This window comes from Hemitrygon akajei, chromosome 15 (genome assembly GCF_048418815.1).
Source record: "Hemitrygon akajei chromosome 15, sHemAka1.3, whole genome shotgun sequence".
Taxonomy (NCBI): domain Eukaryota; kingdom Metazoa; phylum Chordata; class Chondrichthyes; order Myliobatiformes; family Dasyatidae; genus Hemitrygon; species Hemitrygon akajei.
The window spans coordinates 47,538,611-47,558,012 of record NC_133138.1 but is presented as its reverse complement, the minus strand read 5'-3'; the positions used below and the strand labels follow the sequence as shown (position 1 = coordinate 47,558,012).

The window sequence follows — 19,402 nt, the reverse complement described above, 5'->3', positions numbered from 1 at the left end:
AAATGGTACATCTTTGGAATGTGAGGGGAAACCAGAGCACCCAGAGGAAACCAATGTTGTACTGACAGTGCGTCTCTGCAACAGTGCATACCATCAGGTTATTGTTATCTTTGCCTGATAAATATTCTAAGTAAACCATAACATAAAACAAATATTTATTTCAACGTTAGCTTTTTTTTGAGTTAAAATACAGGACCAGAAATATCAATATTTACTTGGTATAATATATAAAGAATGAAAGCAATTTTAAATTATTTTTGAAGAAACTAACCAGATTCCTTTCCAGTCAAAGAATAGGTATCAATCATTTAGCAGGTTTCAGAAACCTTGTCACCGAACCATCACACGTTTCCAACTAAAGGGATGCTTCCAAACACTGTGTATCAAACTGGGACTATAAACATGATTGTCAAAAATCTAGTGGGGAATTTAGCAGAAATTTGATAGGAATGAGCAATTTGCTACTACAAAGAGTAGTTAAGACAATTTTTTTCTGATTAGAGGGATATCTGAAGAAGGCCATCAAAGAGAAATGATAGAGGACATGCTAATGGTGATGGAGGAAAAGAGCTTGAAGGTTAATGTGGAGCATAAATGCCAGCTTAGATCAACTGAATCAAAGAGCATCTTTACCTGCCTCTTCTCCCTGAAAGGGGATTCCATTGGATTGTTTAACTGCAATTTAAGATTTTCATTGGATGTTAGATGGCATATGGATTAGCAGTAGTACATCTGGGAGGGGGAAAGAATGATTACGATGCAGGAATGCCTTTTATTAACTTGAGATATCCAAATGTACAAATATTCGAAAGCAACCCTAATGGTAATAAGCATACAAGTAACTAACTGTATTGTTTCGAGTAATATCTGATATGGCAGAAAAGAGACAAAAGCAAAATTGTATCAGCATAGTTCCTTCATTGTGTCATTTCAATGCTGGTGATGTGCCTGTTAGTAGGAAGAACAGAAGGAGCTTGTTTAACTCTCAATGGTTGTGCAATTGAAAGTGAAACAGTGTTTTGAAATGGAGCTGAAAATTGACATTGTAACAAATAGAAAGGAATAGTGTGAAACAACTTTTACAATTTGAAACCATTTCATGTAGAAGAAAAATAATGCTTTCTGTACGTTGAAAGAAATTTGCAAATAAACACTTTACTTTCTTCTTGTTGATTTGCCTCCATTCACAGGAAGGCATGCCACAAACATTGACCTCTACAAGTATGTTTAATACCAGTGGCTTTAGCCATCAACTTCACCCAACCAAAGAAAATGAACACGGAAGGCTGATATTTCAGGATGGTAACCTTATCTCTGCATCCTTAGAGGCTTTGATTGAGCATCTCATCCCTACAGCTGATTATTATCCTGAAGTAAGTATCTAGATTTCTGCAACAGCAGGAAGACTAGTTATTAATGTTTCAGCTCCTCCCTTCCCCCCCATCACATGGTCTCACTCCTCACTTGGCAGAGCAGTTGCTGGACACTCCAAATAAAAGGCTCTCAGAACATTGGTAAAAGCCTGTGGGTATCCAGTCATGAACTAAGGAAACAGAAGCTTCTATGCTGTTTGCATCATCACCATAATCTCAATAAATGGTACATACAGTAGCTAGCAGAAATTATAGAACATATTAGTATAAGAAATTCATTTTCAAATCTCCTCTGCAACCTTCCCCAACTCCTAACCTCTAACTGCCATCTTCTTCTCTCCATGCACTCCAGCATGAGTACCAGAATCTTCAGCTATCTTAGCCCCAATTCTCTAAGCTCTTCCCTCTAAACTCTGTTGCAGCTTGTGAACTTGGGCTTTCAATTTTTTTCCTCCAAACATCCCTTAACCTTTTATTCCCTCTCATACAGTTTCTGCGGTGTGAAACGATGTGGATGTTTGTCTTGTTAAAGTTGCTATATAAAAGACCCCGTTGTGCTTCAGCTAGCAATGGCACAGAACGTGCACGCACCGCAGATACTTTTATAATGCTATGATGTGTATTTTTTATTACAGAAAGCATATATATTTACATTTCTACTAAGTTCAAGATTATTCATCGAACCCCAAGAACTTTTATCAAAAGTTTGTCACATATGCATTGAGCAGCAAAGTCTAGATGAGCCAGAGCTTGACAAGGTCAGTTATATTTAAATACGTGTCTAGAATTTATTTTAACGGTACCCTTATTTGGTGCTTTTCTGCATGCTTGAGTGCTTGGTGAGGTGCAAATACTTTTTAGTGGTGGGGGGGTTTGTTGCCTTGCTGCTTCTTGTGTGTGGGAGGGGGGAGCTGGGTGGGTTGGGGTTCTAATATTTAACTGTCATTCATGCTCTGGGGCACTCCCCTATTTTTGTGGATGTTTGCGAAGAAGACGACTTTCAGGATGTATATTGTATACGTTTCTCTGACGTTAAGTGTGCCTATTGAAACCTAATTGTACCATGGGGGGGGGGGGGGAACAGCTGCAGTTCTCATGACAAAAATACTTCTTATTGCCAATTCCATTTCCATTCTTCCTAGTTTGAACTTAACATAAACTATAGTTAATAATGATCTGTTATACTTTAATGAATTGTAGTAGAATTTGAAAGAAATTGTTGAAGCTCTATGATGTATTCATGTCTTTAATGCTTTCACAATAATCCTGGTTCAATATTGAATAAAAGTAATTAAAAGGAGCTGGTTGTGGATTACAGGAGGAATGGAGATGGGCTAACGCCTGTTGATGTCAATGGATCTGGTGTTGAGAGGGTGAACAGCTTCAAGTTCCTTGGCATACACATCACCGAGGACCTCACGAGGTCTGTACACACCAGCTGTGTGGTGAAAAAGGCACAACAGCACCTCTTTCACCTCAGACATCTGAGGAAGTTTGGTATGGGCTCCTAAATCCCAAGAACTTTCTGCAGGGGCACAATTGAGAGTGGCCTGACTGACTGCATCACTGCCTGGTAAGGGAACTATACCTCCCTTAATCTCAGGACTTTGCAGAGAGTGGTGCAGACAGCCCAGCGCACCTGTAGTTGTGAACTTGTCATGATTCAGGACATTTACAAGGACAGGTGTGTAAAAAGGGCCCGTAGGATGATTGGGGACCTTAGTCACCCTAACCACAATCTATTCCAGCTGCTACCATTCCGGAAACGGTACCGCAGCACTAAAACTAGGACCAGAAGGCTCCAGGACAGCTTCTTCCACCAGGCCATCAGACTAATTAACTCACACTGATTTGAGTGTACTCTATGTTACATTGACTGTTCTATTTATTATAACTTATTATAAATTACTATGATTGCACATTTAGGTGGAGACATAACATTAAGATTTTTGCTCCTCACATATGTGAAGGATGTAAGAAATAAAGTCAATTCAGTTCATATGTGGCAACAGACTCAAAGCAATGTTGCTCTTTTAAATTAAAAAAAAAATTGAGATCCAATCGGATTTCATCTTCTGCTTTCTCCTCAATGGTTTACCAAAAAGAAGATCTTTTAAAGAAGCAACACAGGAGAGACGGTCAATATTAGAACCTGGAGCACTAAACAAACTGCTGGAGAAACTCAGTGAGTCAAAGTGTGTCTGTGGAGGCAGAGATTTGGTTGACGTTTCATGTCGAGACCCTGCATCAAGACCAATGCAGGGTTTCAACCTGAAGCATTGATAGGTGGAAGAGATAAAGGGCTGGAGAATAAGGAATCTAATAGGAGAGGACAGTGGACTGGACTTGCTGAGTTCCTCCAGCATTTTGTGTGCGTTGCTCAAGGTTTCCAGCATCAGCAAAGTCTCTTGTATTTCTGACCTGTAAATGATGAATGTCTGTGATCTGATTTAAAGGAGATAAAACTTTGGGTCCAGGTTGACCGATTTCACATGTAACAAAAATTAACTGGTAAAGAGTAAAGAGTCAATTTACTAAATTGAATAAGAATGTTCATTTTTTTCTGGAATGAAATATAATAAACAATTCTGAGCCATCTTGTGCCATGCTAGAAATTTTACAGGGCATAGTGTTAGTCACTCCTACACTCCTAAAACAATTTTGCTATTGTGGATGCATGATATTTTCCCATTCCTCATGCAACATTGGTTTTGGAGCACCATAAGAAATTTGGGTGATTGTTGTTCCTGGAGAACCTATCATTGGGTACTCTAAGGACAATATGTCACACTTAATACAGTGACAGACTGAGATTGTATCTAGTGTGTTAATTACTTAACTTCAGCTTCACCCCACTCACATCTCCAAACTTCTTCGCATATTCCCTCCCTCCTCATTGCTTGAGCCAAAGGCCCTAAAGCCCCTGATCTGGCTTCCCGTAAACCCACGCTTGTCTGAGCCAAAGACACTATTCCCACTCCACCTCCTCCTGATCTGGCTTCTCATCACCACCTAAGCATGCTGGCCTCCTGCCCACAACACATTATTTACTAATTATCCTGAAGCAGCAAGTACATTTGTTTTAATGCTGAAACTGTGCAAGGTCTGCTTAACTGCACCTAAGGCTTGAATTGTGTGCTTTAAGTTTCTAGACAAGCAAATGTAGCACCAGTATTCAAGCAATACAGGAGAAGAAACAGAGCCAAAAACAAGCCAGTTAACCTGACTTTAAGGTCATGTAAATACTGAAGTTTATTATTAAGGAAGTAACCTGGTTAAACCATCAGTTTGGCTTTATGAAAAGGAAATGGTGTTTGACAAATATGTAATCTTGAGGATTTAACAATCAGTGTAGGTAAAAGAGAATAAAATCAATAGATATACAATAGTATATTTACATTTTCTCTAAGATGTTGGATAAGCTGCCATATAAAACATTGTTTTTGAAGAGAAAAAAAGTCATAAGGATGGGAATGCTATCATTTTGAACAAAGGATTAATCAACCAGCTAAAACCATGGAGTAGGTTGGTTGAATTGTAACTAATGGGATCAATGATTTGGTCTCAAGTATTTACAGTCTACATTAGTAAATTTAAGGGGACCTGCTTCCAAGATTGCTGATAACGAAAAGCCTAGTGAGAAGGCAAGCTGAGAAGTGAATGCAAAGGGACATACTAAGTGATAATAAGGTGGGAAGATAGTTATGTGAGCAGATGTGAAATTATTCACTTTAATAAGAATTTTCTAATTGAGAGCTTCCATTAAGTATTGGTGCTTGGCCAGATGTGAGTTGCTCGCATACGAATCGCAAAGTTAATATGCAGGTGCAGCACATAATTAGGGAGCTAAATGATTTCTTGGCCTAATTTGAGTCAGCTATACAAGATAAAAAGAGGCATTTTCAGCCTACCGTGACCATAATTTTTAAACTAGATCCATTTGTCCAGATTCAGCCACAAGAAACGTCAACAATTTATTTAAAAATCATCAACATCGAATGTAGATGGCAAGATGGCAGTGAGTGCTATTTTTGTTGAGGAGAAAACTTTAAAAATGCTTACCTTTTTACCCCTCTCATGAGGCTAGATGTAACATTAGAACTACATTCAGTTTTTTTATGGGGAGAAGGCAGGAGAATGGGATTGAGATAATAAAACAGCGGTGATGGAATGGTAGAGCAGACTTGATGGGCTGAATGGCCTAATTCTGCTCCTGCGTCTTATGGCCTAATATTTATGTTCAAACCTGAAATACTTCTTCACGGTCTTATCAATGGAGATTGAATACAATAGTGTTAAATTTGTAAAGTTACTAAAGTTGACAATGGAGTATTGAATACAAATTTAATCTCCTTACCTCAGGAAGGATTTACTTATTTTGGAGGCAGTGCTGTGAAGAATTTGGTTTCAGATTGATTCCTGGAAATGAAAAGATTGCATTATGAAGAAAGAGTGATTAAATTAGGTGTATTTTCAGATAAGTTTAACTAAACGAGACATGATCTCTTTGAACCATATAATTTCCTGAAATTAGTGGATGTTAAATGGTCGCTTCTCTTGGCTAAGGAGACATGATTTGAGGCTAGCGGATTGGACAATTAGGACTGATGTCATATCTCCAGCCTCTGAGAACTTTTTAAATGGCTATGAGGATGACCAAATCTCTAAATATGTATGGATCTGGCTCCATCCAGACAGATGTTCAGACACTGCAGTAATTAGCAGAGAGGGTCTTAAATGTGTAATAGAATACTTCTTGCTGCACAACTTTGCTATTATGAGAGAGCTGCCCTTAATGCCAGACAGGAATCAGAAGAGCACAAGGATGTAGAAGAAGAAACAAAGTAACAACTTGGAAAGCCCTTTCCTGCCCAAAACCACTTCAAAAATCAGATCTCAATTCTGATTCTCTATGCCTTTGACTAGCGTGGCGTTTTTGTGCAGTGCTGTCTCAGAGTCTGCTCATGGAAGGCTGCTGACACTCAGGTGATTCCCTCCTGCTCCTTGGTCTTCCTCAGTACCAGTTGCAGATTTTTAGGCAGAGTGCCCAATGCATGCTGTGTGTATCAATCAATACCGTCTGTACCCCAACCCAATAACATCTTTCCTCATCTGAGACCTCAGCAGCAGACCTTGTGTAGAACTTAGCATGTTTGTGTCCTGTGTCTCAGCACATACAGATCATGCCGAAGCAAGATAACAGCCACTGCAGTACATTTAAGTCGACCCTGTCTTCTATCTGGGTGTCTGCTTCCTCCTATATCCAATCATTTTTTTCTCTCCTCCACCCCGTAACCCACAGCCAAGTTTGTCAACTACATGGATTGGAGGAAAATGAAGGGCTGTTGTGTAGGTGCAGGTTGATGGGACTAGGAATATTAACAGTTTGCCATGAACTAGATGGGCCAAAAGGCCTGCTTCTGAGTTGTAGTCTGGAGAAAAAGGTTAAATTTATATGAAAAATCAAGTAATTATGCAACTTCATCATGTTTTTGTCATTGTATTCCGTGGTCTGACCATGCTGCAAATCATTGGTTCTATAAAGGAAAGAGGATAAAGTTGTACCAGTCTCTTCCGAACATTTTCCACTTTGGTGAATTTTACTTAACTCACTAGTGAGGTGAGTTAATAACTTCCAGTAAATCAGGCAGTTTAAAGCTCTGCAATTTTTCGACTTAATATTGCATTCTGTATTGTTTAAATACGAATGCTCACGTGATCTTCTTACATCCATTATGAATGCTGAGTTACTCTGAAGTGCAGTGACTGTTACAAAAGTGCACCTCGGAGCCATTTTCCACATGGCAAGATTGCACAAATGTTGGCTAGAATTTTACATGTGAATAGACACTGGCAATTTGATGTAGATGATTGTTACAGGTGGAATATTGACTGAGGAAAACTATAATCACTATATGTAATTATTATCAGGAAAAACAGTGTTATGTGATTTTTAACATCAATTTCAGTTCGAGGAAATGGCAATAGATTAAAACCTCAGTTAAAGTTCAGTATTGCTGACAATGCGGTTCTTCCATCATTTTTGCAGTAATATATCAGTTTAAATTATGCACTCAAATTCCAAAATTTACAACCTTCTAACGCAGTTAACTGTTACCAAGTGAACAAAATTGACATTTGCACATTCAAAAAGCACCATTTCCATGTCAGAAAGAGAATTTAATATTCCACAGAGATACTTGGTTCTCCATGTTAACTAACCTTAAATAAGATTACTCACCCATCAGCAGTTAATTTGTCAGCGCTAACTTACTCCATTTTATTGCTTCTGATGTTAGCCTGATTTGCCTAACTCATACAGGGAGAGAATCACATAAATCTCAGGGTCATACATGATGGAAACCAACTCTTTGTATTGATCAAGAAATTTGTTGTCTTTGTGGCAGCAGTACAATGCAATACATAATAATGAGGAAGAAACATGAATTACAGTAAATAAAAAATAAGTATGAGGTAGTGTTCATGGGTTCAATGCCCATTCAGTAATCAGATGGCAAAGAGGAAAAAGCTGTTCCTGAATCGCTGAGTGTGTGCCTTCCATCTCCTGTATGTCCTTCATGCATTTTATTCTCCCCACATCCCCATCAACTTATGCCAGACTTTACTACACACCTCTGTACTAGGCGTAGTTTACAGTAGCCAGGTAACCTACTGACCCATATGGCTTTGGAATATGGTTGTTAAAGTCTGTCCCGGGCCGGCGCTTATACCGACTTCATGGTGTGAAGCGACTGAGAGTACAAGGCTACCTCTCCCCTGATAGGACGCCAGTCTGTCACGAGGTTAACCCCCAGCATTTTGCCAGTACCCATTTTCAGCTGGGTGAACTGGAGCAATGTGTGGTTAAGTGCCTTGCTCAAGGACACAACACGCTGCCTGGGCTGGAGCTCAAACTCACGACCTTCAGATCGCTAGTCCAATGCTTTAACCCCTTGGCCACGCACCACACTTTGGAATATGAGAGGAAACCAAACTACCTAAGGGATTTGAGGTGGGAGGGAGTTACATGAAAAATAGCTTTTAGGAGAAGTCTACCTGGAATGGATTTTACGAAAGTGAAACATGGGACCATACTTGGAGTTGTTTAACTAAACAGTTTAACAAATATGTCTTCTTGGCTGGAGACTAAGTTCTTACTTTTGCCAATTTGAAATGAACAGAACTGGATATAAAATCGGAATAGGGTGCAGGTGAATCCAGTCTGGTGTAGTGCACTCTGGTTTATGATGTGATCTCCTCTATACTGGACAAACTAAACACGGGTTGAGTGAACACTTTGCAGAACCATGTTGCTTATTCTGTAAGGGTGTCCGTGAGCTACCAGTTTACCTGTCACTTTAATTCTCCATCCCACTCCCACTCTGACTTTTGTCTTTGGCCTTCAACACTCTACTGCTGAAGTCAACAGTGGGTTTAAGTAACATTTCCTTGTTTTCTGCCTAGGCATATTACAGCCTTCGGGACTCAAGACTGAATTTAACAATTTCAGATAATCAGCCTCCCCAGTCAGTGCCAGAACTGGCCAGTTTGAATGTAATGTCACCCACCCATAACATTAATTCAATTTTCCCTCTCACCAGATTGAATCGCAGAATTATACAGCACTGAAACAGGTCCTGTAGGCCAACTCCTCCTCACTGACCAAAGTGCCCATCTGAGCTAATTAGATTGGCCAGGGTTTGGCAAATAATTTGCAAAGGCTTTCCTATTGATATACTTGTCTAAAATGTCTGATTAACATTGTATTTGACCCTGTCTCTATCACTTTCTCTCAAGTTTGTTCCATATACCCACTATGCTTTGTGTGAATAACTTGCCTCTCATGTCCTTTTTAAATCTTTCCCCTCTCACCTTAAATCTGCACCTTTCGGTTTTGGACTCACCTATTCTGGGATGAAGACTATATCCATTCACCGTTTCTACACTTCCTTTATTTAATAAACATCTTTAAGGTCATCCCTCAGCATCCCAAGCTCCAAGGCAAATAGAAGATATAGAACATACTGCACCATAGGCCCTTCAGCCCGCAATGTTGTGCAGACCTTTTAACCTACTCTAAGATTAATCTAATCCTTTCCTCCTACATATTCTTCTATTTTTTTCCATTGTCCATGTGCCTATTTAAGAGTTTCATAAATATCCCTAATGTGTCTGCCTCTACCACCACCTCTGGCAGAAAACCGAACACTCTCTGTGTTTAAAATAAAACTTATCTCCTGACATCCCCTCTACATTTTCTTCCAATCACCTTAAAATTCTACCCTATTGACCGGTGGGGGGGGGGGGGATAAAAAAAAAGGGGAAAAAAAATTCTACCCTATTGCATTAGCTATTTCTGCCCTGGGCAAAAGTATCTGGCTAACCACTCGATTTGTGCCTTTTATCAATTGCTCCAGTCTGTCCTTATAACTCAAGATCCCTAGTTCCACAATATCCTTGTGAATCTTTTCTGCACACTCTCCAGCTAAATGACGGCCTTCTTAGAGCTAGTAGGCCAGAACTGCAAACAGTATTCAAGTAAGGTCCCACCAACATCTTGTACAGCTGTATCATGATGTCCCAATTCTTGTACTCAGTGCCCTGGTCAATGAAGGCGAGTGTGTTAAGCACATTGTTCACCACCCTGTCTAGCTGTCTTGACACCTTCAGGGAGCTATGTCCTTGTTCTCATAGGTCCCTCTGTTGTACAACAATCCTTTGAGTCCTGGTATTCACTGTGCATTCACCTAAAATGTTTCACCTCACACTAGTCTGAGTTAAATTCCATTTTCTATTCCTTGCTCAGCTTTCTCAGTCAATCTAGATTCTGTTGTAGTCTTGGATTACCTTCTTCAATGTCCACTATAGCATCTATTTTGGTGTCATCGCTAAATTTACCAATCATGCTAATTATATTCTCACCCAAATCATTAAAATAGATGGGGCCAGTGTCAAACCCTGTGCCACACCATTGGCTACAAGCCTATGGTCTGGAAAAAACATCCCTCCACTACCACCCTCTTGACTCCTACCTCCAAGCCAATTTTGTATACAAATGCTCTGCTCAGTCTGGATTCCATATGATTTAATCTTCCAGATCAGCCTCCTTTTCAGTGCCTTGTGAAAGGCCTTGCTAAAGTCCATGTAGGCAACAACTACTGTCCTGTCCATGTCAGTCCTCTTGGTCCCCTCTTCAAAAAAGCTCAATCAAATGTATGAGCCTGGCATTTTTAGCACTTAATTTCTTTTCACATTTACAGCGACCAACATTTGCATTTTACCCCTCACAGCTCTAGCATGTTCTTTTGTTTTTTATTCTTCCTCTAACTTCCATAAATGGCTCCAAAAGCATTGTTTTACCTGGGGGACCTTATAGCAAACATTTATTTTAATCCAACCCTGCTTTGATGAAGGGTCAGTGACCCAGAGTGTTAAATGTTTCTTTTTCCACAAATGCCAACTCATTTGAATATTTCAAGCACTTTTAATTTCATTTTTCCAGTATTCCCAGTTTTCTTTAAAAAATGAAGCAATATGATGCAAGTAGAATTACTGCCTATATGCAGTCAAAATAAGAATATGTTTTAAGAATCTAACTAGTTAATAAAATCAATACAAAGTTTTCAACTGATTTATCAGCAGTTCTTTTACCCATACAGATGCTTTTTGATCCATTGTGTTCCTTAAACAAATTGTTATTGCTCCAGTTTTCAGCACCTGCAGCAATGTTCCTTCTAATTTTTTTTACTGTTGCACGGACCAACCATTGCTCAGAGCAGGACATTTCCATGTGGCCTGAACACTCTATGACACTTTAAGAGGTTCTTTTTGTAATGTGCGCACTATGAATATTTAGAATGAAAATTTAAAAACCACACACTTTTGATTTTATTTATTAATTGAAGGGTATAATGAAATACAGTACAACAAAAAATCTTCCATGTCTTTTTCTTGTCTGTCTTTATTACAAATACATTGCCTATAAACACTGTCCGGACTAATTTCATATCAAGATGAAAGATACATCATAATCCTCATTACATCATCCAAATGTTCCACTTCTAGTCTCTTCCTGGATTTACATTTAATTGAATTCATAAGACAGAATCCACATTCACTGTCAGCACTAGAAGTTTGAAATGTTCCAGTGATGGCAACCAGAATTGACAGTTCTTCAAATTTGTTGTTTGTAAGCATGTAGTTCAACATATCAGTAACGTCATAATTGAACCCGAAATAATTTTCTCAGAAACAACAAATTTGAAATCACAGTATTGTTGTGATATTTTTGAGGCAACACTTTCATTGTAGTTTGTAATAATAGCTGAGTTTTTTTAATCGGCGTTCAACGGGTCAGCAGTTTATTAACAATGAGCTACTGAGTTCCATTCTGTGTTTATTGTTACAATTTGTAACTCTTGTAAATTGCAACACTAGCAATATAAATACATTGAAGCTTTAAAATGTTTCAAAGTAAAGGTTGTGGTGCATTTATCATTTAGAAAAATTACGGATTATATTCATTAACACACAATGAATTACAGGATATTTCACAATTATATTAACATAGATTTCAAAATTATATTAACAATATATAAAAGAAAATTCCAGGTGTGCAACAACAAAGGCTATGTGTGTGGGGGCATTCCAGTTACTGCGCAGTTGCACACCCGTGTAGTGTAGAAGGAACCATGATCTGCAGTATCTTGGGCTGTTAATCAATAAATTAAGAAGTTGTAGCTCTGCTTTAGAGTATTGAAGCAAAGGAACTGTAAATAATTGAACATAATGGCCATACCTAAATTAAACTTACATTGTTACAGACAAATTACTGTCTCCTCCAAGATCTATAACCTTTAGTGATTTTTTTCATGTTTTAAATGATATGTAGTTTTGTATCTTGGTCTCTTCCATCAAATTCAAATCTCCACTCCACCATTGAACATGATACTTGTACTTCAGAGTTAATAATGCATAACAAGTACATGTGGTAACATTTATGTTTAGTGCATCAGTGCAGATCTCAGAGCTGAATTTGATACAACTGACAATCTGACAATCTACAGAGCACCTATTGCATGGTGTGCAGTTAGTTAGGTTTATAGTTACTGATTTGTGAATCTCATAAATGATAGCTATAGGAATAATTCACCATATGTACAACCTTTCTCAGGGCTTTGAAATGACTACAAATTAATTTAGTATGATCATTACAAGCTGACACATGATTTAACTGGCATTAATCACATGTCTGCTAAAGCAAATAATTTGTCACCAAGCAGCAGCAACAGATGATCAGACAGCAAAGTTTCCTTCACACTGTCGTATTTTCAACATTGTCGAGCTTCATCAATTACACATCTACTGCAATACAAGCTCCATTAGTCTAAAGCCTGTTGTACATGAGTAAAAAAAGGTTACTAATCAATCAACCTGCAGATAGGAAGGTAATTTTTATTGATTTTCATGTCTGCTTACAGCTTCATCTACTGGCACTGTAAATTCACAGAACAAATGGCAATGATTACATTACAGGTGGGGTGGATTATATTGTAGATCTGAAAATAGGCAGTCTTAATAATGGAAGTTACATAAAAGCAGAATCATAGAAAAGTTTGTAACAATTATGTTCAAGGCCATTGTAATGACCATTTTTGTTAGGGAGAAATGGAAAGTTGCAAATGAGTTGCACACTAGAGGAATTCCTCAATTCAGTTCAGTTTATTGTCATTTAGAAACCACAAACGCAATGCAGTTAAAAAATGAGACAACGTTCCTCCAGAATGATATCACAAAAGCACACGACAAAACAGACTACACCAGAAAATCCACATAACGTTTGGCAATCCCCAAATCCAGAGTCCGGAGAGGCTGCTGTGTATTAATATCACGCTACCGTCTTAGCGCGTTCCCCGGAAAGGAGCTCCAAATCCACCAGACAAAACAAGACTACCCAGGCACACCAAGTCAGGAGACCAACTCTACCATCCAACAAACCAAGACTAAAGCTACAAGACCTACACAAAACAACATAGTTACATATAGTTATAGTTAACATATAGTTACAACAGGGCAGACAACACTATAATTGATTTTAAAAAAACAGACCATAGGCACAGTAAAAATAGTCCAAAGATGTTAAAAGACTATAAGTTCGAAAGAAACCACCACACAGTTTCCACAAGTCCTCAGGGTCCCAATAGGCTCGTCATCCCACACAGGCAGCAGAAAGGAGTACCCCCCACTATGGACTTACACGGCGCGGCCAGACTCAGCCTCACAGATGCAGCAACACAATGAAAACTCCGTTGGACCCGGCCTCGCAGACGCAGCACACAGTGAAAGTGCCCCAACCGCAGCGGACTCCGAGCCTCCGACCATCCCCTCCGGCACAGCTTCTCTGAGCGCCATCCTCTGCCCAGCGGACTATGACGCCCCCGCAAACGGTCATCGGCAACATGACCCCGAGGACTGGGGGCTTGAAGATTATTTTGAGATGAATGATGGATCGAAAACGGAGGAGTCAGATAGCCATTGATAGTTTTCTGCTGGTTGGTTGAATAACTTGAATGGGGCATGTAAATGGATGGAAAGGCAGATAACAACTGAGATTACAGTGAATATTCACCATTTTCTGTTAAAGTATTTTCTGTTAGAATAGGAGATATCAAAGTAATGCCAAAAATAGATGGATGCAGTGAACTGTCGTGGTACAAGTGACATCAAAACATTTTTTTAATTACAAATACCAAAGCTGCCTGATGCTAGCGATCTAACATTGATAGTTGAAACACCTTTTTCAAATAAGATATGCTGGAAAATGAAAAATGTGACATATTATCTCAGTAAGTTAAATAACTGACCACAGAAGCTGAAATTAATTTATGGTATTTGATATATTTTCAAGCTCCATCCTTCGCTGCTACTGGCCCAAATTCCCTTTGACTTTTCAATATAACTCTTATCTTTGAAATGCTAATCCTATTAATTATTAATTTTGAGACTTGATACAAATGAAATACACAAAGGAATGGAAAAAGATTAAATGGCAGTTCTACATCAGTAGAATACATTATTTTATGAACCTGAATCATAAAATCTTTCAAAATCCCAAGGTCACTGAGCTTATTTAAATTGTCCATGATTCCTGTGGCCATTTCATGGAGACTCAGAGCAAAACTGGAAATGAGACTGGGAAACTTGATCAAAGCTTAATGAGGCTGACCTTCCAAATTTTTGTCTGGTCAGTGATAGGTTAGTTGGGGATGCTTGTCATTCTTCTACCATTTTGCAGTATAATTTTAGCATGTTTGCAGTCTGCGAGAGATGTGAAGTTTTTAAAGTTCAAAGTAAAATTCTTTATCAAAGTACATATATGTCACCATATACAACCTTGAGATTCATTTTCTTGCAGGCATACTCAGTAAGTCCAAGAACCACAAGAAATCGATGCAAGACCACTCCCAACAGGGCAGAAAACAACCAATGTACAAACAACAAAAGAGAAAAACAAATAAGCAAATAAGCAAAAAATATTGAGAACTTGAGATGAAGAGTCCTTGGAAGTGTGTCCATAGGTTATAAGTTCAGTGATGGGGCAAGTGAAGTTATCCCCATGGGTTCAAGAGCCTGATGGCTGAGGGATAATAACTGTGTGAGTCCTGAGGCTCTGTACCTTCTCCTTGATGCCAGCAGCAAGAAGTGAGCATGGCCTGGACGGTGGTCATCCCTGATAATGGATGCTGCTTTCCTGCGACTGCGCTCCATGTAGGTGTGCTCAGTGGAAAATAGTTAAGTGCAAATGGTCAGAGCACGATTTTAAAATCTATACACAGTTTCCTCATTCTGTGGTCATGAACCTTCAGCATGTTTTCTGAGTTGATCAGATCAGAATAGTGGAAGGCCGGGTGACGCCGTTTGGCATAAGGCATTATTCTTATAACGGTACAGAGGCCATTCACCTCATCAGGTCCATACTTTCTCCAGAGGAGCATACCCGCTGTTCCCATTTCTCCTCTCTTCACTCCTTGCACCCTGGTAAATCATTCTCGAAACAACCCATCAACTTCCCTTTGAGTTTTTTTTAACTCTTTTTGCCAATAACCTGAGCTAAGAGGTAATTTATGGTAGCTATTAATCTACCAACATATATTTGGGATGCAGAGGAAACCTATGTAGTCACAAAGAGAACATCCAAATCCCAAACACAGCACCCAAGGTTGGAATTGAAACCAGATTCTTGGAGCTGTAAAGCAGCAGCACCAACTGCTTGCTGCATAATCTATTGTCTTGAGGTCAAACTTCCATCGTCTCAGGCATGGGCATTCGTGCCAAAACAAAAAACAAATCCAGGATGAGAATTTTCTTGTCCCAAGTCTAAGATTGGCCAGGCAGCTGGTCCACACAACAGTTGAAGTTTAGGTCAGCCCTTTCCCTCTGAAGAGGTCAGTGACCAGAGTGTAAGATTCTACCTTTAATTTATCAATTACTTTACTACTCCTTTATATGGGCATTCAAAAATGCATATTAATTGTAAGAGTCTAACCTCATTAGTAAAGCAATTTACCTGTAAGTTCGTAATAATTGTGTCTATTCCAGGATTCTGGGATTCTGGGAATTGTGGTTTTAGAGGCCTGCAGATACTTGAACCTCTGACTGAACTTTAATTGTGTTATTTTGATGATGTTTAGGGAAGAATTAGAAAATTTGGACCTAAGATAATGCAGCTGCTGACAGAATGGACAGAAACTTTCCCTTCTGATTTTCGGGATGAAAGAATGATTGGTCATCTGAAGGACATGATCCGTAGGATAGCTTCTTGTGATGAGGTAACATTTCTGGAAAAATTACAACTTCTACTATAATTTTGTTTTCTGTATCTGAAATTATTTCCATAATAGTTAAATTATATTTAGTACCCTCTATAACTAAAAGTAGTAATAAATCTTGTGAAATAAAGATTGATGATTATGTTAACAGAAGTCTACAACGTATACTTGGGTCCTACTCTTTAACAATCAAAAACTATTAAATTTAAACTACCACTTGCATGAATAAAGTTATAAAGGTAAAACAAGCATCATGATTCATATAAGCAGATAGAAAGGCATTTAGAACATAGCAAATATTGTTGAGAGCAGATTAAACTTGCAGCAATCCATGGAAGTGTACTATGGATGTGCTTCATTAAATCTCACAGCTAGATGAATGCCACTTACCCTATCAATTGTAACATCAGCACCTATGTACAATATAGCAATGGGTGAGACACAATACTAAATGTTTAACACTTCAGTCCCCACTATTTACAAAGGACATTTACAAAGACAGGTGTGGAAAAAGGATCCCAGTCATCCCAACCACAAACTGTTCCAGCTACTACCATCTGGGAAACAGTACCACAGCATAAAAGCCAGGACCAACAGGCTCCAGGACAGCTTCTTCCACCAGGCCATCACACTGCTTAATTCATGCTGACCCAACTGTATTTTTATGTTATATTGACTAGTCTGTTGTACATGCTATTTATTATAAATTACTATAAATTGCACATTGCACATTTAGACAGAGATGCAACATAAAGATTTTTACTCATGTATATGAAGGATGTAAGAAATAAAGTCAATAAGGTCAATAAATGATGGAATTTTGTGGTGCAAGATACAGCTGGCATCATCTGTACATTACTGTGGGTTCCCCCTTGCTACTGTAAGCTAGGAGAGAATATTGCGTATCAGTGTTCATATATGTGCACATAGATCTGTCCTGTAAAATAAATGCTTAATGTTTTAATATAATATTAATATATTGCATAGCATTGATAAAGTGGCCAGGACATACACCTTTTCAAAACTGTTTCTGCACTGCATCAGAAGCGTACTGTGCACATTCCCAACCCAAGTGATGTAAAACCCTAGCAACTGCATATTCCAGAGTCGGTGAAGGACATGGCCTCAGTAATTCTAATAGTTTGTGAGATCTGCATCTAAAATCTTTTTGCAGTGAGAATAAGAAAACAATTTTTTCCACATTTCTTAAAGAACACACATAACAAAATGCTATACAGTTAATAAAATGCTTCTGAAGTATTGTAAATCAAATCCGAAAATGCCAATCAATTTATGCAAACTAAGGTTCAGCAAGCATCAGTGGTTTGGTAAACTGACGTTGAAGGTTGGGCAAAGTTAAAATATTTTGCAAGAGATGTGCTTTTTAAAATATTACAATGAAATCTTTTATATGCAGCACAGAGAAACAGCGAGTATCTCAGTTTTAACATCTAATCCAAAAATAACATTTTATCACAATGGCAAACTCTCTCTGTAGTGCACGGATGTGTCAGTCTTGTTTTCCCAAGAAAGAGACTTGAACCAGCAACTCTCTGATGCATAGACAAGAGAGCTACCAACTAGGCTACAGTTGCCACTGCAAAAGATTTATGACCGCAGTCCATTGGCTTTCAGACTTGAATAAACACACAGGCTGCCAGGGAATGAAAAAAAAAATTGTTACTATCAGGTAGAAAAAGCAAACTATCAAAGAATGTATTTGACATTTACCGGGTTTTGCAGCTTCCCTGAAACAGTTCCTGTTAATTACTGTTATCGTCACATAATACTAGAAATTTAGAGTACAGAAATTGGTTATTTGACTCATACTGTACTTGCTAGTCTAAAAAACATATTTAGTCTTAAATCTATTTTCTGCCATTGGTTTAAGACAGTTCACATGCAGCAGATAGCATTATAGCACGCTTGCTTTGTTACAATTTTTTTGTGTTCATCCTTTCGCCAAGACTTGGTGAAAATGCACTTTGATGTAGCACTCTGTTGCACAATGAGATGTTAAGCTCCCTTTCAAGTTGATGTCAACAATCTCTTGGCAACAGTGAAAGAGCAGCAAGCCCTCATTAATGTTTTAAGAAAATGTTTATCTAGAACGTATCAAATTGTTATTCTAATGATTGCTTGAGGGCCTTCAGAGCAATAATGACTCCATTTCAAAGTGTGAAGCACTTTTGAATTGATAGTATGGTACAATATAAATGAAATTTATTTGTTTACTGGTTTGAGTTTATTACCTGTTTTCAATGCTGTATGAATTGACGGCATCCAATTATATCTATCACATCATTGAGGAGGATTACAGAACAATTAAAATGCATGTGCTTTATTTGCTCCTGATGACTGATAAAATGCTTTACGTATATCAGAAAGGAATTGGTAGCTGTAATAAGCAATAAAGCAACTGAAAACATGGTGCAAAAATTTGGCTCCTACGAAAGCACCTATTTCACAGTATCTGATAAACAATTCAAGTAGAAAATGATAGGATAAGAACAGAACTGCAGACATGGTTGTAACACCAATCTACTAAAATATTATGAAGTTTAATTAGCATATTTCATACTGTTCACAGCATTTAAAGTGTTCTACTCTGAAATTGTATTGAAATAGATATAAATTGTGTTATTCTTTCAACTGGGACAGGATATAACACTATAACTTGTGTGGCACACTCAAGTTTTCGGATGGAAAAACAGCCAAAGTTCCCTTGCAATCCATTGACCCACTATGAATGATTACATTATTGTTTTGATGGATATTTTTGGGTATTTTAAAGCAAGTAGAGTGTTGGTGTTCTTGGACTTTGTTGTACATCCATTGATGCTGCCTGCCCTACTGAGTATTTCCAGCAATTAATGTTTTTCCTGCTGGTATATATAGTTATTTTCATATTTCACATGCCACTTTTTATTCTCTCCCAGAGTTATTGGAAGACAATGAATCAGCTTTTGCAAACCCTGAACCAAAAATTGGCAAACCTAAATAAAGGTGAAGAAAATACAGTCAAGGTTAATGCTAGCATGAATGATAAATTGGTTGTTATCAAAACAAAACCCCCATCTATTCAAAGAGATATACTGAGCATCTGCAACGGCCCTTATACACTGGCACAACAGCTAACTCGTATAGAACTGGTAAGTAGGATAACTACTTTCATAAAGCATTTTCAGCAATATTATTCAT

At 38.2% G+C, this 19,402-nt stretch overlaps 1 protein-coding gene across 5 annotated transcripts in view; it reads left to right on the top strand.

Annotated features, from left to right (window-relative positions):
- The window catches only part of LOC140739325 (ras-GEF domain-containing family member 1C-like), a 210,639-nt gene that overhangs the window by 164,547 nt on the left and 26,690 nt on the right, over positions 1 to 19,402 (top strand). For all 5 annotated transcript variants that reach the window (XM_073067510.1, XM_073067509.1, XM_073067511.1 and 2 more), the window contains 4 exons: positions 1,191 to 1,373; positions 2,009 to 2,131; positions 16,064 to 16,201; positions 19,141 to 19,353. In XM_073067510.1, coding sequence (XP_072923611.1) covers positions 1,197 to 1,373; positions 2,009 to 2,131; positions 16,064 to 16,201; positions 19,141 to 19,353 — 651 coding nt within the window. In that variant the 5' untranslated portion in view covers positions 1,191 to 1,196. The remainder of the gene's footprint in view (positions 1 to 1,190; positions 1,374 to 2,008; positions 2,132 to 16,063; positions 16,202 to 19,140; positions 19,354 to 19,402) is intronic.